Source organism: Chiloscyllium plagiosum, chromosome 14 (assembly GCF_004010195.1).
Source record: "Chiloscyllium plagiosum isolate BGI_BamShark_2017 chromosome 14, ASM401019v2, whole genome shotgun sequence".
NCBI classification, from domain to species: Eukaryota; Metazoa; Chordata; class Chondrichthyes; order Orectolobiformes; family Hemiscylliidae; genus Chiloscyllium; species Chiloscyllium plagiosum.
The window spans coordinates 25,523,001-25,547,009 of record NC_057723.1 but is presented as its reverse complement, the minus strand read 5'-3'; the positions used below and the strand labels follow the sequence as shown (position 1 = coordinate 25,547,009).

Sequence of the window (24,009 nt, the reverse complement as noted above, 5' to 3'; positions counted from 1 at the left end):
TTGTTCCACTATGACATCTTGGAAGGGGAGTCTGTTGTTGTTCTCTTAGTCTTTGGTGAAATTTATGCCAGTAAGGATGTTGGCATCCTACTAGCCCAGAAACCTCCCAACACACTGAAACAGCTACTAATGAACCGAAAGGATCCTGTACCAACAACCAGCAAAATGAATGTCATTTACAAAATACCATGCAAGGACTGCAACAGACACGACATCGGACAGATAGGCAGAAAACTGGCCACCAGGATACACGAACACCAACTCGGCACCAAAAGACATGATCTGCTATCACTAGCATCCTTACACATAGATGATGAAGGACACCACTTTGACTGGGACAACACATTCATCCTAAGACTGGCTAAATAGAGACATGCACGGGAATTCCTAGAAGCCTGGCATTCAAACCGGAACTCCATCAATAAACACAATGATTTGGACCCTATTTACCAACACCTGAGAAAAAGAACTGGAAATGATATCACCCACCTTAACAGACCAAGCCACATAATAGAAAGTGGGACAGAACACCAGCGCTTCATCGGAGGCTCACTGATGATGTTACCCAACATGGTGATGGAACATCTGAGAACAAACCTTTCAGCTCAGCAAGCAAATTAACAACATACAAACTGAATGTTATTAAGGTTGGTTTCTCAAAATAGCAGCAGTTTTATTTTCAGTCAGTAGTGAAACAGGCTGTTGTGCAAATGGCAAAACTGACCTCGTAGTACATTTTAAGATCAAACTGTTGGCTAAAGTTTAAGTTAGATCAAAATACATCCCTTGTAAAAATGTAAGTGAGAAAATGTAAATTCATAGTGTCCCACCCGACTGATATAACAATATTCCCTGAGTATCTTGATTGCATTGCTAAGTTTATTTCAATAGGAGATGACGTTGATCTGTGGTAACAACTGAAAAAATACTCATTGTCCATTTCTCCACTGCTGACCTGCTGCTAGGGTTGGGTTAATTTCCCTCCTTTGTACGCACCATCACCAAAGTTTCTTGAGTTGTTTCATTCTTACGTAAATCATCGTGTATTCTGTGAATACATCTGCAATCAAACCTGTAATTAAATCAAAAACAGTGTCATCATAATGAATGAATGTTCATTGAAACTTGCCCCTGATATTTCAATCAGTAATTACAATCATTTCATGTCAGAGTTGTCATATTTCATCATTCGAAAATATTTCATGTCATGAGTTACAAAAATGCTGATATTATGCTGCAGAGTATGGATAGCACAATATGCTGGATTAATGTCAGCAAGGTTAGGAAAGCAAAATTTGCTCCTGAGGATTTGGTACCTTTCAATCAAGTTCACACTGATAGGAAAGACAATGAAACTTGGCTCAGTGGGCTGAAGGGACAAAGCTGGAGGGACAAGTGCAAACTAGCTACATTGAGCATGAAGCATACAAATGGTGTTGGAATGCATAAGGTGGTAATACACTGACACACATGAGGTTAATATATATGTTAGACTTACTTCCCTTATTAGGACTGTTAAGTTATTTTGAAAGCAATGTTGCAAGAATTCCAGATAATAAATAGTTTCACTGTGATGTACAACATTCAATGTTTCGCAAGTAAATATATTGCAGGTTGTAGTATTGAGATGTACAGATCAAGAATTCATAATTTTCCTGCCATTTCTGTGCTGTGTTCAGTGATCAGAAACTCTCGCAGAGGTGCTACCATCTTGGCAGTCTATAAACATTGCAATCTTTCAGGAATGTCCTGAAGACTTTAGGAATGCAATGTTAAATTCTTGTAACTGTTAAAGATACACAAGATAAAAATAATATATTCATTAAAAAACTGTAATTCTGATAAACTCAGGGCCTGGGATCCAAATAAGGTTTATGAATTGTAGTCACTGTTTCATTTTAATGTAGAAAATGTGGTCATCAATTAAAATTTATTTGGCAATTTTTTTGTGCGTCTGATCAGCAAGGTTTTCATTTATTGTCCACTGAAATTGCCCAAAAGAGGGTGGTGGTGAGCTGTTTTTAATGAAATTCTGCAATCTGTGTGGTGCAGGTGCAGTTTTATTTATTCATTCATAGGAAGTGGGCATTGCTGGCTGTCCAGCATTTATTGCCCATTGCTAGTTGCCATTGAGAAGGTAGTGGTGAGCTGCTTTCTTCAACTGCTGCAGTGTGTTTGGTGTTGGTACACCAGCAATGCCATTGGGGAGGGCATTTCAAGATTTTAATGCAGCTGCACAAAAGAAACAGTGATATATTTCCAAGTCAGGATGGTGAGTTACTTGGCGCTGAACCTTAGACTGGTGTTCCTACATATTTGCTGCTCTTGTCATCCTAGATGTCAAGAATTGGAAGGTCCTGTCTAAGGAGCCTTGGTGAATTTCAGCAGTGAATTTTGTGGGTGGTACACACTGCTGCCACTAGGTGTCAGTAGTGGAGGGAGTGCAGGTTTGTGAATGTGGTGCTAATCAACCACGCTGCTTTGTCCTGGAATGGTGTCAAGCTTCTTGAATATTATTGCAGTTGCACTCATTCAGGCAAGTGAAGAATATTTCATCATACTCCTCATTTAACCATGACATAATTCAACAGGTTGATAATCCTTGCAATAATTTTCCTCTATTCACCAAAATTGAAAAAGTGCATAATATTATCAATGAACATGAATTGTGTTAAACTTTACTCCAGTTCCCTGTTGACTCCTTTCAGCGTGATCTGACACTGCCTAATTACCTTTCAGTTTAAAGGCACTTCCTCAATGACTGCAGTCATGAACCACTATTCGTCCTGTCTTCTGCAATTTCATTGAAAAATTTGACACGATGAACATGTCAACACTTACATTATCTTCATAGCTCACTTGCAATTCATCCTCCAGGGTTTGAACTTCTGCCTGTCCCAAGACAACTAATTTATTTTCAGCAATTGCTTCTCCTACAGCTGTCGCATAGCCACTGATAGAATTCACCAGGTTCCAGCTCTGGCTCCTTCTTCTCTTTCTTATTTGCGGCCTTCCCTTCAGTGCTTTCATATGTAACACAACTTCCATAGGTATGTTGATGACATCCAGGTTTCCTTCTCCATGGTATCCTACAACACTAAGATTTCTGAAGTGTGCAGTCAGGTTGCTTGTCAGATAGTAAGTCATGAATGAATCAAAATTTCCCTGTTTAGCTTTTGACAGGAATGAAACCATTGCTTGCACCTCCTGCGAAAGTGGTTCCTCTATTGTCGATGATTTCATTCATTCTTCATTGGTTGCTCAAGTTGGACGAGATGGCAACTTGTATCAGAAATATGGAACTTGCTCCCATTAGAGGCAATTGAAGTGAATATTAGGAAAGACAAATGGAATGATGGCCTTTATTTCAAAAGAAATGGAACACAAAAGTCTCGCGATAACTATATTAGGCACTAATCAGACCTCAGCTGGAATACACTGAGTAGTTTTGTTCCCCTGGTCTAAGGAAAGATATATTCAGGATTGGAGGTAGTCTAGAGAAGGTTTACTAGGTTGATCCTGGGTATGGAGGGATTTTGTTGTGAAGAGAGTTTGAGTAGGATGAGCTTATACAGATTGAAATTTAGAAAATTGCAAGAGGCAACAATGTGGCTGGGTGGCACGGTGGCTCAGTGGTTAGCACTGCTGCCTCACAGTGCCAGGGACCCAGGTTCAGTTCCGGCCTCTGGTGACTGTCTGTGTGGGTTTCCTCTGGGTGCTCCAGTTTCTTCCCACAGTCTAAGGATGTGCAGGTTAGGTGGATTGGCCATACTAAATTGCCCATAGTAACCAGGGATGCGCAGACTAGATGGATTAGCCTAGGGAGATGCAGGGATACAGTACGGTGATGGGCTGAATGGCCTGCTTCCACACTGTAGGGATTCTACGAGTCCTTATTAAACCATGAAAGCTTCTTAATGGGCTTCACAGGGCGCATGTTCTGAAATTGTTCCCCTTTGTGTGAGAATTTAGGACCAGGGAGAATAATCTCAAAGTAAGGAGTTTCAGAAGTGAGGCAGATTTTTTTTTCCCCCTCAAATGTTATTGAATCTGCAGAATTCTATACTGCAGAAGGATATTAAGGCCGGGCCATTGAGTCAATCAAGGCTGAGATTTCTAATTATTAAGGAATTCATGGGTTTTTGGGGATAAGGCTGGAAAGTAGAATTGAGGGTTATTAGATCAGCCATGATATCATTGAATGGCAGATCAGACTTGATGGGCTGAATGGCCTATTTCTACTTCTATGTCTGATAGATACAATTGATAGGAACCAACAAGCAGATAAGGAAGAATGGAATATGCTGAGAAGGTTAGAAAAAGTGCAGTGGGGAGAGGTTTGGATCGTGTTTAAATAATGACCAAAATCAATGAGTGGCGAAAATAGCCTCTTTATTCCCCAATCACAGCACAAGTTTGAGGTAGCAGTTCTTACAAGAGCCCCTTTATACACAGTTCTTGTATATATTAAAATATTGTACACAAAGGTTTGAAGTGCTTCTGTCCTGGGAGACAGGAGATGGGTAAAAAACATGCGCTAAGTGCTGGCTGCTATTTCTGATGGGATTAAGGGTGTCCGGTTTGCTTGCATAATCAGGAGGTGTCAGTTCTTTTGTCTTTTAAATTAGTAGATGTTAGTAAAAATACTAGGCCCCTCTGCTCTAAATATGTTAGAAATCGTAATAAGAGAATAAAGGATATTTAACTGACTACTGCAGCTGTGTGGTGAGATTTAGTTATTATTTCTGGTATGAGTTTCATTCATCCATCAATCTCATGCAAGTGCTGTATTGTCAATTAGTTTATTAAAAGGGATGGTGGCCCAATTAAAAGATATTTAACATGTACTTAATGTATTCAGGTCCAGGAGCTGGTTGGTAAGGGGCGATAATGTTTTGTGGAGACTTGATGGGAATGATATTGCTCTGTATCCTGATAAGGTGCAGAAATGTAGTAATGAGTTTGAAAGGATTGTTTTTAAATTTGGATACAACAAAACCACGGATTTATGAATGAATCAATCAAACCATGTTACAGTAAATAACAGGGAGAAAGTGAGGACTGCAGATGCTGGAGATCAGAATCGAAAAGTGTGGGGCTGGAAAAGCACAGCCAGTCATGCAGCATCTGAGGAGCAGGAGAGTCGATGTGTCGAGTGTAAGCTCTTCATCAGGAACAAAGAGCTTGTCGAGTGTAAGCTCTTCATCAGGAACAAAGAGCTCATGCTTGAAACATCGATTCTCCTGCTCCTCAGATGCAGCCTGACCAGCTGTGCTTTTCCAGCACCACATTTTTCGACTCTGATCTCCAGCATCTGCAGTCCTCACTTTCTCCCTGTTATTTACTAAAACAGGGGAGAGGGCTATGAATGAATGAATAAATGGGAACCTGGTATTAATGGATACAGTGAGCTGGTGAGTGAGTTAATTAAGATAGGTTATAACACAATATCTCACAGTTTCCCCTTTTGATTCTACAGAGATGTCTCAAAGAGAATCACATTATCCTTATCCAGCTTGCAGACTCTTAACAGTTTGGGAACTACACTTTGCAAAAAGAAAACATGCACAGTTATAATAACAATAACAAGCATCATGATGGTCAGTCAGTCTCTGGTCCCGATGTATTGTGGGATATCAGTTTGATGTGGGAGGCATGAATCCAGGCCTCCTTTCCTCAGACCTTGACAGCACTGGTATGGTCCTTCTCACTTTGCGCCTAAGAATTCCTTGTGGATCTTTTTCACAAGAACCCACTCATCTGCTTGTGACCTCCCTCCGGCAAGTCTTTCCAGGCAGCTGATACCTGTGAGGACGCAGAACTTACAGCATCAGTTGGTACCTGACAGTAAGACAACAAGATGACAGTCTGCAGCTTGGCGGGAGTCTGTGTAAAAGTTGGCAGACTGATCCTCTGCTGTTCTGCAGGGTTCAGTCAGAGCTTGTAACTCTGTTGACTATGCAGATCCTCCAGGGGTAGGCTTCTCAATACCATGACAGTGCTGAATGTCTTGACAGCCCATCTGGTTTTCCTGTGATCTGTAGTTAATATCCATTCCCTACTTGCTTTTTGCACTGGCCACACCAGCCTTTTCGAGATACTGTGGGTTTTTATTCAAGTCCCCTTTTCCTTTTTGGCACGAAGTGGAGATGTTCTGGTAACAATCACAGATTCCATTTTCAGTAACCTACAGTCATCCTTGTTTTTAGCACAGATCTTTTAGTTCTTCCCTTTGTAGGGTTCTGACGGACCATGTTGCCCGTCCATCATTGAATTGTAAAGAGTTCAGCTGGGTTCGGATATCCACCCCGAGGAACGGCTGGGCTACAGGTCCTACCCATGTAACTCAAGGGGGCTGAATTCAAGGTGTATGGGTTTGGTCCATTTGATTTCAATCCTGTCAGCTCCTGCTCCATAAGGTAACCTCACTGTCCCGTCTATCTGAAGTTTGGTCTCATATCTCTGGGGTAGGCACATCAATTCTGCTCCTGTGTCCAAAAGGTACCCAATGTCCAGGTCGCCTTCTCTCATGTTCACATACAGTCTGTCTCCCCTCTGCTGGCATAAAACCAGTAGGAGCGTAGAGGAGCATGGGGATGGGCTCTTTCAGTTTTTTGTCAACTTTAGCAGCTCCTGCTGCTGCTGGATGGTTAGTTGTTGAAACTGTTCTAGGAGATTGGTCTTACTCCCAGCCTCAGGGGTCTCCGCTTCCTCATTGCTTATTAGGCAATTTCTCCCTTTCTCTTTTTGTCAGACCCCCCGGCCCAGTGGGCTTCCTTCTCACAGAAGTGACACTTCCCTGGGCGTTTGTCTTGGGTCTTCCTGGGGTTACTGGGGGTCTGTTTGATCTGTCCTACCAGAAGGCCTTGCAATTTGGCAACTATATTTTGGTTGAGCTAGTGGGCTCGCTAATAGTAATTAGTCCCCCTCTGATCCCAGTCCAATTTGGGGACCTTTAACATTTTGGTAAGCTCAGGTTTAAGTCCGGTCACAAAAGCAGACTTCAACAGGCCGTAAGCAGAACTTTGAAAATCCCTGTCATCTTGCACTTTTGGGACTCCAGCATTTTCTTTCCAGGTCATCCTACACCCTTTCTTCATATTCTGGGACTTCTTCAGTGGGTTTTTGACAGCAAGCTGTGACTGTTGTCCAATCAGTCTTATGCAGACTAAACCCCTGTAACCAATGTGTTTTATTGCTGTCCAGCCAGCTTGCATCTCCTGCTTGTACTCTCCAAGAGCACCTTTGACTGTTAGGTGGGAGGTTGCATTCTCTTTTAGTTACAATAACGTTCAGAATTTGTACCCCATCCCGGCGATGGAGCATGTATATTCCCCTTAACCAGTCTAGGCCTTCCCATGTTTTCACTGGCCCCTTCTTTGGATAAGGCATTTCTTTAGACACTTGTCTACATTCTCAGGGGTCGCAGGTCCATGCACAGACTGCATTTCAGTCAGTAGTACTGGAACATACACCTCAGTGCCATCCTCTGACCATTTTTTCAATCTGTCCTTTTCTGGTTTTAAGGGGTCATAAAAATGGTACTGGGGATGCACAGTGCTCATCGCTTTCACTGCTTGAGTCCCTCTGTTTCCCAAGGGCAATAGTTTTGCTTTTCCGAATCACTTCTGGGATGTCTCGACTGGTTGGGTACAAATTCTGTGTGGGCTTGGGAAATGGGGAAGAAACTGACAGGACTGTTATCTCATCCTTCAGTTCCTTGTTCTCTTTCTCAAGCTCCTGATTTTTAAGGTGAGCAGTTTCCTGTTTGGATTTTTCTCTCAGTAGTTGCTCATACATTGCTTTTAATTGCTCTTTAATTTGGGTTACTTCCCAATCATGGGCTGATTGGGACATGACTTCATTTCTCTGGTGAATTTGTCCCATTAATGCAAGAGACAATTACATTCTGTCTTTATTTTTCTGTCAGGTGGTTTTTTTCCCCACCCAGGGTCCTTGGGGTATATTATATTTCTGCCCAATTGAAAACTGTATCTCAAGGTAGTTCTGTAACTGCTGCAGTATTTCTTCCTCAGTTATGTCAGGAGCGGCTAGCCTGCCCCTGGATGTTATAAGCAGCTTCCCAGGGTCAATCATGATCACTCTAACTCATGCATCGTGGGCAATTCCCTGCCCTAGACCGTGTTAGCCAATTCGAAATAAAATAGCCAACTCACCAAAGGTTCGGGATTGCGTTCAGGGACAAGATCATGACTCTAAGAAGGAAGCTTATTACCCTGGATGCACTGTCTGTGATCGGTCAGTTTAGACAGTGTCCCTTGTGATCCTACCAATTACGCCAAGTTGTGGGATCGTGTTCAAATTACGACCAAAATCAGTGACTGGCAAAAATAGCCTCTTTTATTCAGCAAACACAGCACAAGTTCGAGGCAGTAATAGAATCCTGAAATACAGTTCTTACAAGAGCCCCTTTATACACAGTTCTGGCATATATTAAAATTCCATTCTATTGTACACAAAGGTTTGAAGACAGGAGATGGGTTAAAACATGCGCTAAGTGCTGACTGATATTTCTGATGGGATTAAGGGCATCTGTCTGGTTTGCTTGCATAATCAGGAGGTGTCAGTTCTTTTGCCTTTTAAGTTAGTAAATGTTAGTAAAAATATTAGGCCTATATACTCTAAATAAGTTAGAAATTGTAACAAAAGAATTAAGGATATTATTAAATTGATTATTCCAGCTGTGTGGTCAGATTTATTTACTATTTTCAGTATGAGTTTCATTCATTCATGCAATTTCATGCAAGTGCTATATTGTCAGTTAGTTTATTAAAGAGATAATGGCCCAGTTAAAAGATATTTAACAGGTAATTAATGTATTCAGGTCCAGGAGATGGTTGGTGAGAGCAGATAATGTTTTTTGCAGACTTGGTGGGGATGGTATTGCTCTGTATGCTGATATGGTATGGAAATGCAATAATGGCTTTGAAAGGATTGTTTTTAAATTTCAGAACAGCGGTTTTATGAATTAATGATTGAAACCATGTTATTGTAAATAATGGGTTAGTAAGGGTTAGGAATAAATGAATGGGAATCCAGTATTAATAAATATAGCGAACTGATGAGTGATTTAATAAAGATAGGTTATAGCACAATATCTCATAACACAATATATCACCATCCCCTCTATCTTCTGTGGCAAACTCTTTAGCTACCGCTACACAAATCAAGGGCAAAAGGGCCTGTACTGCACTGTAATGTTTTATGTTCTATAAATAGCTAGTTCTCTTTGGAATGCGTTTCCACCTCTCTTAAAAAAGCACATATTGATGTGATGTGATGCTACTTTTGGATTACTGCATACATATCTGGTCACTGTTGTATAGGAAGGATCTTGTTAAACTTGAGAGGGTGCAGAAAATATTTACATGGATGTTGCTAAGACTGGATGATTTAAGGAAAAGGGAGAGACTGACTAGGCTGGGGCGTTTTTCCCTGGAGCGTTGCAGGCTGAGGGGTAACCTTACAGAGGTTTATAAAATCATGAGGTGCATGGATAGAATGAATAACTAAGATCTTTTCCTAGGGTGGGGGAGTCCAAAACTAGAGGACATAGGTTTAAGGTGAGAGGGGAAAGATTTAAAAAGGACCTGAGGGCTGGGTGTAGAGGGTGGTCTGTGTATGGAATGAGCTGCCAGAGGAAGTGGTTGAGGCAAGTACAATTACAACATTTAAAAGGTATCTGGTAGGAAGGGTTCAGAGGGATATGGGCCAAATGCCAGCAAATGGGAGTACATCAGATTAGGATGCCTCTTCAGTGTGGATAAGTTGGACCAAAGGGTCTTTTCAGTGCTGCATGACTCTATTATTCTATCTCTTCTAAATGTATCACAAAGGTTAGGTTTTGGATCCTTTTCAACTTGTGGAACATTGAGAGTTGTGTTCTGCTTTTCAAGTGAATTTGAAGTTGTTCAAAGAAGAAAACTGAGAGAAAAGGCTAAACCATTAAGACTACACACACTTACCCCTTAATCTTTTGCATTTGGTCAATTGTTTCTGGGAGAGGGATATTGACTGTTTCAGGCAGAAACAAAACCAGAATTGCTGAAAACACTGTCAAACTCCCCATCACAATAAAAGGGAGAAAATCATGATGAACACCTGCAAATAAATAGATGATAAATTATAAAACCAGCACAACAATATAAATTCATAGACAATCCATTTAACACAAGTCGTATGGGTGATAACCATCTTTTACCATATTCTCAATGTTCAGACATTCAAGTTGCCTGGCAATTATTATTTTCATTTCTAATTTTGAGGTTAGTTTTCTTTTGACTGTTTTTGACTGTTCGTCAAGTACCATTTCGTAATGAAGAAGTAGGAAACTGGTTCCAAATTGCTAACTCGAAAATTGGGTTGGTATTACCTTGGCATTTGCTTTAAAGTTTGAGAAAGCAATAATTTTTGTTTCATGAGTGTGGACCATCCCTCACATTAAGTAGGAGGTGATGGTGAGTGGCCATCTTTAATTCATGAGGTCACAGTGTACTTACAGGACTGTTAGGGTGGGCTGAGGCAAGAAAGCAGCACTAAGTTTGCACCCTAACTGAGTTCCAGCGATCTATCAATTGCTAATCACAGTAAAAATCTCCAAAGCTATTCTCAGGCCTGATACAATTTCTCCCCTAGAAATGATGAAGGAATTGTGTATTTTCAAATCAAATTGGCATGTGACTTGGAAGGGAACTTACGTGTGCTTATATAACCACTACTTGCTCTTCTTGGTGATGGTGGTCATGGATTTGGAAGGCGCTGTTGAACAAATCTTAACAAGTTCTTTATTGTTGATAATACAGACTACCAATAACGTGCATCCATGGTGAAGGGAGTGAATGTTTAATGTGGTCGATGTGCCAGTCAAGTGGGAAGATTTTTGCTAAATGGTGTCAAGCTTTCTTGAGTGTTGTTGGAGTTAAATTGATTCAAGCAAGTTAAGTCATTCCATCACATTCTTTGCTGTAGGTTATCCATGGTGAAAAAGATGTGGGACACCATGGGATGAACTATGCACGAGTAAATACTCAACCTCTGATGTACATGTGCTGCTAGATGGCTGGTCTTGGTTTCTGGTCAATGTTGATGCCCAAATTGTTTTTAGGTTGAGGAGGTTTCAGTGATACCAATACTATTGATTGCCATGGGGCATTGGTCAGAATCTGTCTTGCTGGCATTTGTGTCCAGTCAATGTTACCATTGATTATCTGCTTAAAACCAAACATTGTCCTGGTCTTTTGCACTTGGGCATACCATCCAATTTTATTAGGGTTCCATGATTATCCCACGCAATCGAATGTTATCTTGATGCCAAGGACAACTACCTTCACCTAATTCTGTAATTCAGTTATTTTGTGTTTGTTTAGAGTAAGGTTGCAATGAAGTTTGGAGTTGTGGTGTCTGCAGATCCTGCACTGAGCATAAGAACGGAGATTATTAATAAGTAAGTGCCACTTGATAGCTCTTGCTGACACCTATTGTTTTGACCTCAGCTGATATTATTACTCAGATCCCAGGTTAAAATCTGGCTTGTTAGAACTTTTCTTAATTTAATGAGGTTTGTTTTTACTGAAATATAAGGATGTAATGCTGCAGATCTGGTTTTAACAATATAATAGAACTTTATTACACAAAAGAAACAAACTAAAGTAGAAAAAAAATGCTATTTGGATATCATACAATCCAAAAGATTTTGAAAATACAACATTCAATTTATCCCAATGGCACATTTTTTCACTACGGAAACGTCAGACTTAATTCACATTGAGAGGCTTTTACCTCCAGACCTTGATAGTCTAATAGCCTCTTAAGTATTCATGAAACTGAGTTTAGACTTTCTCAGCTTCAAATAACCTCTTCAGAGTTTTAATTTTTCTGGTCTGCAACTGTTAAATTAAAATCCTCACACTGAAGTACCCTATTTCTAACTTTTCTGAATTAACTCCTTACTCCAAGAGAGTTGTTTTATACATTCAACTTTCACCAGAACATCAGTGAATTGAACATTACACGCTTTCCAAACGATGGGTATTTCCTCCAGGCAGACACTAAATGAATCCCATCCTTCTAACTGGAAGCATGCTAATGGTTTCAATTTATTATGTTTATTCTGTCAGCTTGTAAAGTTCTCCCAATTCAAACAAATTCACAATATGAACTACCTCTCCCATACTGATTTAAAAAGAAAATCCTGAAATACTGACAAATTAATCAATAAACCCCTTACACACACAGAGCAAGATGCATATGCTACTTAGACCTAATATAAACAGTAAAATATATTTTGTTGAAAAACATATAAATCACACACTTTAGTCATGCAGACTATTAAGTTACTGTAAAAACGGTTAGTAATTAGCTGGATTTTATTTTTTTTTCTGAGTAGACATAGCTGGGCGGCACGGTGGCACAGTGGTTAGCACTGCTGCCTCACAGCGCCAGAGACCTGGGTTCAATACCCGCCTCAGGCGACTGACTGTGTGGAGTTTGCACGTTCTCCCCGTGTCTGCGTGGGTTTCCTCCGGGTGCTCCGGTTTCCTCCCACAGTCCAAAGATGTGCAGGTCAGGTGAATTGGCCATGCTAAATTGCCTGTAGTGTTAGGTAAGGGGTAAATGTAAATGTAAATGTAGGGGTAGGGGTATGGGTGGGTTGCGCTTCGGCGGGGCGGTGTGGACTTGTTGGGCCGAAGGGCCTGTTTCCACATTGTAACTAATCTAATCTAATCTAATCTAATCTAATCTAATCTAAAAAAGCTGGGCAATTTTTCACATTGTCATAGTTTATCAGGAACAGATTGGCTAAGGTTGCAGTTCATTCCAGAGAATAAACATTCAGCACCACAGCTGGAATGTTGTCAGGATTCACAGCTTTTATTCCACATGCTCAGGTGTTTCTTAGTTTCATGTGGTGTAAATCCAATTGTCTAATGAATTGCTTCTATAATGTTCGTGATCTCAGCAAGAGACCAAGGTGGATCATTCACTGAGACCATCTGACTAAAAATGATTGCAAAGACTTAAGGCTTCACTCCCGTGTGGAATGTCTTAGGCTCTGCCTTCACTAAGGATGGGCTGTACATAAAAACTATTCTTTCGGTGAGTTACTTAATTGTCCAGCAACATTCAAACCTGAGTATGGTAGAATTGCAGAGTTTGCTCTGATCCGATTTATTTAGAGATAAGTTGGCCATCTGAATCAAAGACCATCATCCTCTATTTCTGCACCAAGGATTCTGCCACATCAGATAACCACGGAAGCTGATATTCTTGCCTTTTTCATACTTGAGATTTTTCCTCAACCACTTCCAGTAACTGTTGCAGGCAGAGACACACACCCTTTGTGAGGGACAGGGTGACTTTCAATTGTGTTAGCCACCTTTTTGTGGTGTTGGCTTTCTGTGAAGTTGGACACTCTGTTGAGGTGTGTAGCCAGTCAACTGCAGTTTTCACCATCATTTAATTGGAAAGCAGATTAAAGGTTTTGACCTGACTGAATCACGGAGAACTGCTACATATTAATCAAAACGTTTGTACCCATTTTTAGGTTTTTCCATTTATTCTTCAATGAGTTTATGGCATTGTTAAATTGTATTGCTTAATAGCAATAGTTAATTCATGATTAATATCAATATATTAGCTACCATACATTAATGTGTACTTTATGGGTGTGTTTGTTGTAGTCCATACTTGGGAAAAGGAGCAGGAACAGGCCAGATGACACCTTAGCCCTTCCATGCCATTTAATATGATTATCACTGATCTTGGACGTCAAATCAATTTTCTCACCTGATTCCCATATTGGTGGAATTGCTTATATTCCAAAACTTTATATAACTTTGGACTTGAATTTAGTGATATTTAACTGGTTAAATTTAGTACAGAAATCTTTATTCTGCATCACTGTGCCATTCTTATGGAGAGAGATAGGGCAGGCAGGCAATGCTACATCACCTTAATATATCTCACTGCATCACTGCCCACCTGCCTCCTCCAAAGCCATACATTCCTTTCCTTAAATTCTCTCTTCTGCCACAGCTTCCAAGGTCAAAGGTGGTGGTACTTGAGCGAGCAACAAAAGCATTGCTTGCATCTGATATTATACTCACAATGGGATATTGCAGAAACAGCTGAGTAGAATTATATTCTGAATGAAATATTAACCTTCCTATATCTTTGCAAAGGGAAAGGTAATCCATAGCCAGGATACTAAAGTAACACAGATGCATGACCAGAAACCAGCAAGGGTGCTTAGTGGACCTGTGGAGGAAACTCTACAACGTCTGGATAAATAGACTTTGGAGGTGGGGAAATATGGAGAAGCTGAAATAGAACCATCAGGTTTAGGATGGTATTGAGATGGTTGTCCTCCAATACAGTGAATTAATACTTTTTTCAAATATTCTGATTAATCGAAATAACTCCTATTACTGTTTAAGCACTTCTTCATAATCATTGGAATAGCACTGTGCTCAATGGAAAGCACTGCTGCCTCATAGCACCAAGGACCCATATTCAATTCCTGCTTTGAGTGACTGTCTAAGTGGATTTTACATGTTCTCCCCATATCTATGTTGGCTTCTGCCAGGTGTTCCGGTTTCCTCCCACAGTTCAAAGATGCACAGCTTAGGTGGATTGACCATGGCAAATTGCCCCAATATTTTCAGGGATATGCAGGTTAGGAGGGTTAGTCGTGATAAATGCAGGTTAGTTGGTTGGGTCTGGGTGGGATGCCCTTCAGAGGGACACTGCAAACTTGATGGGCTGAATGGTCTCTTTCCGTACTGTAGGGATTCTCTAATTCCACAACACAAAGATATCATTTAAATAATGCACCTAGGTTTCTCAGGCGTAATGAAATATTGGATTCAGTCAAATGCTACCACCCTTTGTCACATAGTGTGGGATAGGTGGAGTAGATGGTGATGAGAGACATGAGCATGGTGGTGATGATCAAGTGCTTCAAGTGTATTTACAGCTCCATTCAATCTGTTCATTTGTACCTTGACCGTATGGTGTGAATTTAAGGATGGTCTGTGAGTTTTGGGCTAATGGAAGGAATTTCCTGATATTCTACATCACTACAGAAGTTAAACTGTTATCTTACCAAGGTAAAAAATGTAAGGCGAGACGATGGCTCCAAATCTGCCGGCCATAGAACTCACACCGACACCCATATTTCTTACCACAGTTGGGAACAGTTCAGAGCTGTAGACATAAACTATGGCAAAGGCAGCTGTCACCCCAAACTTTCCAATCATCACCAGCACTGTGGCAAGTGCAGAAATATCTAGAAAAAAATACAGAAATGCATGGTTAGTAGAAGATGCACACGTTTATGAATACCTTATCCTGTCAGACATTTCATACATAGATAATGTACTAGATATGCTCTTCTGACATTGATCTTTGCAAATTAGACATATATTTTGAGAATACATGAAGGTACTCCTCATCCATTTACATTAATGAATTGAAAAACGCGCATCCAAATTTTGTCTGCATATGTTCTTAATAGATGAGATCCTGCACTGAAAATATGCACTCATAAAACAGCCTTGTCATGTAGGAGAAAGGGAGGACTGCAGATGCTGGAGATCAGAGCTGAAAAATGTGTTGCTGGAAAAGCGCAGCAGGTCAGGCAGCATTCAAGGAGCAGGAGAATCGACGTTTCAGGATTCCTGAAGAAGGGCTTATGCCCGAAATGTCGATTCTCCTGCTCCTTGGATGCTGCCTGACCTGCTGCGCTTTTCCAGCAACACATTTTTCAGCCTTGTCATGTTGATGCTTAAGTACTTGGCTATTGGAAAAGAGGCACATAAAATAGTGTCTTATTCAACTATTGCAAAAATAGGAGCAGTAGATCAAACAACATCTCAAACCTATGTTGTCACTGAGTATGACCAAGGTCAATCTTCTGCTTCATATCTACTATAGCACCTTCTCCCATATCACTTGATTCCCTGGGAGATCCAAAACCTGCCTATCTAAGCATTTTACTGACTCTGCAACAACCATCTAAAATCTTCTGGGTAGAGAATTTGAAAAATTCACAGCCATTTGTTGTGATCTCACTAAGGCTCTCGGCTATTGCAGCAACAGCTTCTTATTCTTATGCTCTAATTCCCTTGAAATGAAGGCCATCCTATATCATTTGCCCTTCTAATTGTTTGCTGAGTCTGCATGCTTACTTTGCATTCCTTGTACTCAAATCTCTAAGAACAACAATGGTTAGTAGTTTCATGACTTTTTAACAAATAAAACAAATGCTTTCCAGTTATTGCTGACAAAGTGAACAACCTCATAATTCCTAAGATTTTTCTCAATATACCAGCTTGTTGTCATTCGCTTAATATGTCTTTATCTCTCTGCAGGATTAGAGTAGATTCCCGACAGTGGAAATAGGCCCTTCGGCCCAACAAGTTTACACCGAACCTCCAAAGAGTAACCAACCCAGATCCATTTCCCTCTGACTAATGCACCTAACACTATGGGCAACTTGAATGGCCAATTCACCTGACCTGCACATCTTTGGACTGTGGGAGGAAACCGGAGCACCCAGAGAAAACCTGCGCAGATACAGGGAGAACGTGCAAGCTCCACACAGACAGTAACCCAAGGCTGAAATCAAACCTGGGTCCCTGGTGCTGTGAAGCAGCAGTGTTAACCACTGAGCCACTGTGCTGCCGGACCTTTGTATCCTCACAGCTTTCATTCATACTTGGCTTTGTAGTTTCAACAAACCTGAATTCAATATGTTCTGCTGCTTTGTCGATAATATACATTGTAAATATGTGAGATACAACCACTGATCCTTGTGCTACTCCACTATTTACAGCCTGCCAACTTGAAAATGCTCTTAATCCCTGTTCCCTGCCTGTTAATCATTCATCCATGCTAATATACTACACCTGCCCCCAAGGGTCCTCTTTGGCATACATACATGTAGAACCTTATGACTTTTGAAAATCCAAGTGTACTACATCTACTGGCTTCCCTTCACACACCTTACTTATTACATTGGAAAAAAAATTGAATAAATTAATTAAACCTAATATAGCTTTGGTAAAACCAGGTTGACTTTGTCTGATAATATCATGAGTTTCTGTGCATTGTTAAAACTTCTTTAATAATAGGTTCCAGCATTTTCTTGATGTCAGGCCAACTGGCCTATAGTTAGGAAAATATTCATAGAATCCTTACAGGTTGGAAACACGCCATTTAGCCCAACAGGTCCACACTGACCCTCTGAAGAGTATCCTACCCAGACCCATTCTTCTGACTATTGCACCTAACCTACACATCCCTGAACACTATGGACAATTTAGCACAGCCAATTCATCTAACCTGCACATCTTTGGACTGTAGGAGGAAACCGCAGCACACGGGGGAAACCACGCAGACAATGTGCAAACTCCACACAGACAGTTGCCTGAGGCTGGAATTGCACCCGGGTCCCTGGCGCTGTGAGGCAGCAGTGCTAACCACTTTATTTACCTCCTTTCTTAAATTACACCATTATGTTTGTTCACTTCCTATCTCCTGGGACTTTTTCAGAATCTAGGGAATTTTGGAAAATCATTCAACAATCACAAGTACAACTTAGATTTATAGTGCATTGATCAATTAAATTTACATTCCCTCATCAGTTGGAATAGAATTTTAACTCATGCCTCTGGAACACCAGTCCTGGCATCTGAGTTACCCGTTCAGTAATATTAACACTCTCCAAATATTCCCCTTTGACTGTTGCGATGCTGTCGAAGATGCTTAATGTGTTGTTGCAGTGCACTGTAAGTGCATGTTATAGATCATTTATACAATGCTGCTACTGATTTTCTGTACTTGGACTCCCTGACCGAAGACTGTCTTCTGTAATGTGAATGAGGTCTGCTGACAACTATGACAAGAAAAAAAAGGACAAAAAAGCTCACTGGCTTTGTGTCTGCACTAAAGGGAGACATATTATGACCTGGTACGTCTGGCTGGGGAGGTGATCACAGTGCAAAATGGCAAGGCAAGGTTAGGATGCTGTAAGCATCAAGGTAGGCTCATTGTTACTGAGCATTAAAGGAGCAAACAAACAACCCTTAGATGCAGTCTGGTCCAATCTGTGAGAAGTTACCGATTCTGAGTTATGTGTCAAAATTGTTGATATCTTGTTCTCCCAAAAAGCTGCATATTAAAAGTGCAAGATCTGCAGTTCTTGAGGCCAACAACCATGTAGTAATCCCTGTTAACAAAAGCCCACATTCTTTAGGATACTGTAAGATTTGTCCATTAACTTACATTTTGGCTGAATAATTGTAGTCATAAGAATCTTAATGAGATCTGAAAATAGTGCAGAATTCGATTAAGTGCATGTGGGAAAGGCAGAATCCATGAGTAAGTGCCTTTCTAATCCACTTCATCCTTCTTCATAGACTATTCTCGAGATTGAGGATGATTTTTTTCTACTTGAAACTTAGAAAACAGAACTTATTTTTGAAGCTCTGTATCAGACATGCAGATGATGTGGCCCACTCAACAAAGCTGACTGACTCGGATGCAGTGCCCTAATGCTGGGGGTGTTGACCTAAGAGAGGACACTAATTTAGAAGCACCTAACCTGACAGTGGGGTTTACAAGATTTTGAAAAGGCATCGCTGGTGATAGCTCTCTGAGGATTTGAGGTGTCAGCCATAATTGTCCATGTCTTCGATACAGATAGAAAGGCATGTAAACTGCTACCTTGCAGACTGGCTCGGTGCTGGGTTTCAGATTTTGTCATCAACAATTCTGTTTCTCAAATGGCCAAAGGCCATGTTGGTACACTGTAGGAGATGTGGAATGTCATTGTCGATGTTTGTCATTGCTGAAAGGACGTTTCTAACATATTGATTCACTCTGTCCACAATGGTTTCTGCTGACACCTTTGGCTCTCGTCCTATAACGGTCCCATTCTTATGCTGCTCTCTGTGTCCTAAACTATGCATGTGAATGAGTTGATCTACATTATTTGGAGATGGGAGGTGTGCAGTAAACAAGAAATTAATTCATTCGGAGAGCCAATGTTTAGGGACCCTATCTGTGTCTTGTACAATGCATGGTCTGTTTGTAATGTTCTATTCCTTTGAACACCCACATTTCAGTGGTCCTACAGCTCAATCCTTCACAGGTTGACTCACCTATCCTGTCTATTCTGGATGTGGTTGTAGCATCTTCTTCCCCATTGTGCCCTTTTGAATTCCTGCACTTTGGTAGTGAGTGCTCTTTAGCCGTGACTTCTGGCTTCCAGCTTCTACCTCCACATGTTGGTGATCGCCCCAGTGATCCAAATCCCCTTGCTACATGTTGGTGAGCACCTCAGTCATCCAAATCCTCTTGCTGCTGGCTGCTCCTGTGAGCTCCACCAGCTTTGCATCTGCCCACTTAGTCTATGTGAACCTGTACCTGCCCATCTTCTTTTCGCAGCCCCTGGCATATGAGGTGACCATGCCAGTTGTGGTCACACACTGCCCCATCCTGAATCCAGGGTGTCCCTGATCATGGGTGCACCCCATTTCAGTGTGACCCCCATTCTATCCGTGCTCGAACATATCCCACCTTATGGATATTGCTGCTTCCCCTTCACAACTGTCATCTCATTTCCCCCTCAACCTTTCCCCCATCTCAATAACTTGCTGAGTGTCCTTCCTGTATAGCAGCCCCCTTGTTCCACCTCCAATCTCCTTTCCCCTTAGGTTTTGTGGGCAGACTGTGTGTTCAACACCCCCCCCCCCTTGAACAACCTAACCAGACACCTCCAGATGAGAAGTACTCAGACCACTGACTGGTACTGCACATCTTCCCAACTGTGTTAGCTCTAGTACAGGACTGGCTGCTATGGAACCACAGGTCTGACCATGATTCACTTCCCGGACTGCAGAAGAACTCCTGGTGGACACCTAACCATTGTCAATACGAGAGGAAGCCCTCCACATATTTTACCAGGAATCCTTGACTGTCAGATACCTTCGTGGACTTTAGTGAGGACTACTCTCCTCAGACTTTGAGACATGGCTGCTTGCATATGTACTGTTATTTGCTACATGCGCTGCTGGCACATGGTGCAGCAATGAGATTGATGATGTACAGAAAGATATATGCAACTCTGGACTGAGAACTGGTTGGCTGGTTGTGTGTATGCGCTGGATGGCACATTAAGGCAAGGCAAGGTTTGGATGCTGTGAGAATGCAGGTAGGCATTGGGTAAAGAAGCTGACACTAACAGTGCAAGCAAGTAGCCCAGAAGTGCAGCCGCGTCCAAGCCGCAAAGTGTGCACAAAGTGTCTCTGCAGCAACATTTCAATGCTAGTTGCTGGTACTCTTTGCAATGTGGCTTGGTGCTTCCTTAGTGTCCTGCAAGTGTATCAGAGGGGTACCATGATGGTCATGCAGTTTTGGCAACACCAAAAGCCAAAGTTCAGGGATGTGGGGTGCATGTGGCTGGCTTCTTGGATTGTGTCCTAAATGCTTTTTGGTGAAGAGAAACTTCAAGGTCCTTCAGGGCAAGTGGCAAGCTGAATTTGTGAGGCATCTGTTCTGGCTTCCATAACAGGTTTTCTCTATGTTTCACTTGTTCAATTAGGTAGGAAGTTGAATATTAATGAAGTGAGTTGAGCCATTAACAAGGCATTTAACAAACAGTAATTTCCTTAATTGGTCTGACAGACTCTAACTTCACACCTTTAATGTATTGTCTGAACCGAGATGCCAGCTTTTTGTATAAAACCTTAAGTTGTCTCGGGAATGTGACTTGAAAGTAGTTCTGTAATACGTAAAATTTACATATTAATGAATCAAAATCCGCATTCCCATTCTAAGTGATTAAAGACTTAACACCAATCTATGTTTGTTCAATACATTGCATCAGTTATGTGACACTTTGAGCTTTTACTATAAATTCTGTGTCCTATGTTCCTGCCCCACTAGCTACCTTATGAAGGAGCAGCGCTCTGAAAGCTTGTACTTTCAAATAAACCTGTTGGACTATAATCTGGTGTTGGGTGATTTTTAACTTTATTCACCCCAGTCCAACACCAGCACCTCCATTTCTTTTCTATTCATGTATTTGCCCTGTATGCTGATATTGTGTTTGCTTCTACCACCACCTCTGGCAATGTGTTCCAGGCGTTCACAACTCGTTGTGCGAAAAACCTGCCTCACACATCTCTTTTAAACATTCCCCCCCCCCGCACCTGTGTCCCCTAGTAATTGGCCCCTCCACACTGGGAAAAAGCCCCATACTTTCCACTCGATCCACACCATTCAAAATCTTACAAACTTCTTTTAGGTCGCCCTCAACCTCCTGCGTTCAATGAAAACAAACCCAGTCTAGCCAACCTTTCTTCATAACTAAACTCCCCATTATCAGGCAATATCCTGATAAACCTTTTCTGCATCCTTTCCAAAGCATCCACATCCTTCTAATAGTGTGGTGACCAGAACTGTATGCAATATTCCCAGAGTGGCCAAACTAAAGTTCTAGAAAGCTGCAGCATAACTTGTCTACCCATATACTCAATGCCCCTTCCAATGAAGGCAAACATACTACAGGCCTTTTTTACTGCCTTATCTACCTACGCTGCCACCTTCAGTGATCTGTGGACCTGCACACCCAGATCCCTTTGCATGTCAACATTAATACTCTGCCAATTACTGTATAATTTCCAACTGTACTTGACCTTCCAAAATGCACCATCTCACATCTGTCCGTTTTAAACTCCATCTGCCATTTTTCTGCACATGCTTCCAACTAATCTATATCCTGCTGTATCCTCTGACAACCCTCCACACTATCCAACTCCACCACTTATTAAAAGCGTAAAAAATGGAGTGAGATACTTCCAACATCAAGATGAATCTTGCCAGATTTCTTGTCTGATTCTGCGACAAGATCCGATGCAACCCACGTTGCTCAGATTCTTATCTGGTTCTGCTGTTTGACAAGTTTTGCAAGTACGGACTGTGAACTGAGTCAAGAACTGCCAAGCTAGAGTGAAGAACATTAACTGAGTCTCTGTGAGCAGATTACTACTGAGATTTATCACCTTGGATTATTGATTTTTTTCATCTGCTCCCATGCTTAACTTGTTATACTGTCAAGCTGGTTTTTTTCCACTATTGTTTTTCATTCTGAAACCATAATTATCACCTCCTTTCCCTTGCTGTCCTCAGTCAAAACATACCATTTGAAAATCTAAAAGTAAGATCAGTAAGCTTCGCACGGTCAGGATGGAGAGGTCACATCTAGAGTGAGACACAGCCCGACTGAGTGAGGCAGTGTGGGAAGTCGGTACAGCAGGGAACCTTGTCAGGTTTTTTTAAAACGGGATAAATTGAAACCCAGGATCATGGGCTCAACTCAAAAGTGACATCACAGGTAATTGGTTCATTGGTGGTGATAGCTGCTAATTTAACTATGTTACTTTCAGATTGTAAGTAAATAGGGGAACGTTTAAAAGTTACAAACCAAATGACCAGTAGGAATTTTTAAAAACAAAATCAAAAACTAAGCAAATAATGTCATAACAAGTGATGTGCTGTACCTGAATGATGTGGAAGCTGGCAAGCACCATTGTGGTTCGTACAGGCCATATCTGTAGCAGGTGTTGCTGCAGGAGCTCCAGCTTAAGACTCTTTGAACACTGCATATTTGGGAGGGGGAGACTTACCTGGATGCTGTAGTTCAGGGGGCAGTTACACCCCTTAGATTAACTACCTTGAACTTGGTCAGGGACAGGAAGGTGTGAGTACAAGCGAGGCAGGAAGAGGGATAAAGGTGATTTTTGCTGAAGGTTCAAGATTCTTGCTGCCTGTGTGGACAAGAGTGGGGCCGTTAGAGTGTGGGGGGTGGGGGGAGAACAAGCTGACATAAACAAGGGGACCCAATCAAGAGGAGAAAAGAGAAAAGTAGTTGTAATCGGGAATAGTATAGTCAGGCGAATAGACCCTGTTCTCTGTGGTCAGGATTGAGAATCTTCAAGAGTGTATTACCTGCCTGGTGCCTGGGCTCAGGATTTCTCATCTGGGCTGAAGAGGAACTTGCAGTGGGAAGGGAAAGATCTGGTTGTCATTGTCCATTCAGGTACCAATGATAAAGGAATAATGGAGAAAAAAGTTCTGCTGAGGGAATATGAGCAGCTAGGGGCTAAACACAAAAACAGAACCAGCAAGGGTAATAATCTCTGGATCACTACCCGAGTCACGAGTAAATTGGCACAAGTTCAGTAAGATTAAAGAGGTAAATGCATTGCTCAGACATTGGAAATGGAGAAACAGGTTTGAATTCATTGGACATTGGCCCCACTACCGGGGAAGGAGAGAGCTGTACTGATGGGATGGGCTCCACCTGATTCATGATAGGACCAGAATCCTGGTGAATCATATAGTTAGGGCTGTGAATAGGGCTTTAAAATAAATAGTGGGGTAAGTCAAGCTGCTTGGAAAAATATGGAAAAAAATTAAATGTGGGGGGAGGGCACAGCAGAGGTTAACAAAGTTTCTAGAACTAGAAATAGGACAAAGAATATGGAAAGGGTCAGGAATCTAACTTCAGGCATAGCAGATGAGAAAATAACTATGAGAAGGAGGTTATTTATGCAGGACAGAGGGTCTTGTACTTAAGTGCACACAATGTACAAAAGAAGATAAATGAGCTTGTAGCATAGATTAAAATATGCTACAATCTCATACGGGTACAATGTTGTGGCTATATATAAATGCATGAAGCATTAGAAATAAGATTGATGAGCTTGAGGCTCTTTTGGAAATTGGCAGATACGATACTGTGGGGATAACTGAGACGTGGCTTCAAGTGGACAGGGCCTGGGAAATGAATATTCAAGGCTACACATGCTATCGTAAGGACAGACTGATGGGCAGAGATCCAGTAGATGTAGTGTACCTGGACTTTCAGAAAGCTTTTGATAAAGTCCCACACAGGAGGTTAGTGAGTAAAATTAGGGCGCA

The 24,009-nt window shown here is 41.4% G+C and overlaps 1 protein-coding gene across 1 annotated transcript in view; it reads right to left on the bottom strand.

The window, feature by feature from the left end:
• Positions 1–630: 630 nt before the first annotated feature.
• Positions 631–24,009, bottom strand: part of LOC122556563 (solute carrier family 22 member 5-like) — a 110,601-nt gene continuing 87,222 nt past the window's right edge. The window contains exons 8-10 of the mRNA XM_043703377.1: positions 15,125–15,307; positions 9,987–10,122; positions 631–1,072 (exon numbers count right to left, since the gene is read on the bottom strand). Of these exons, the coding sequence (XP_043559312.1) occupies positions 973–1,072; positions 9,987–10,122; positions 15,125–15,307 (419 nt within the window). The 3' untranslated portion in view covers positions 631–972. The remainder of the gene's footprint in view (positions 1,073–9,986; positions 10,123–15,124; positions 15,308–24,009) is intronic.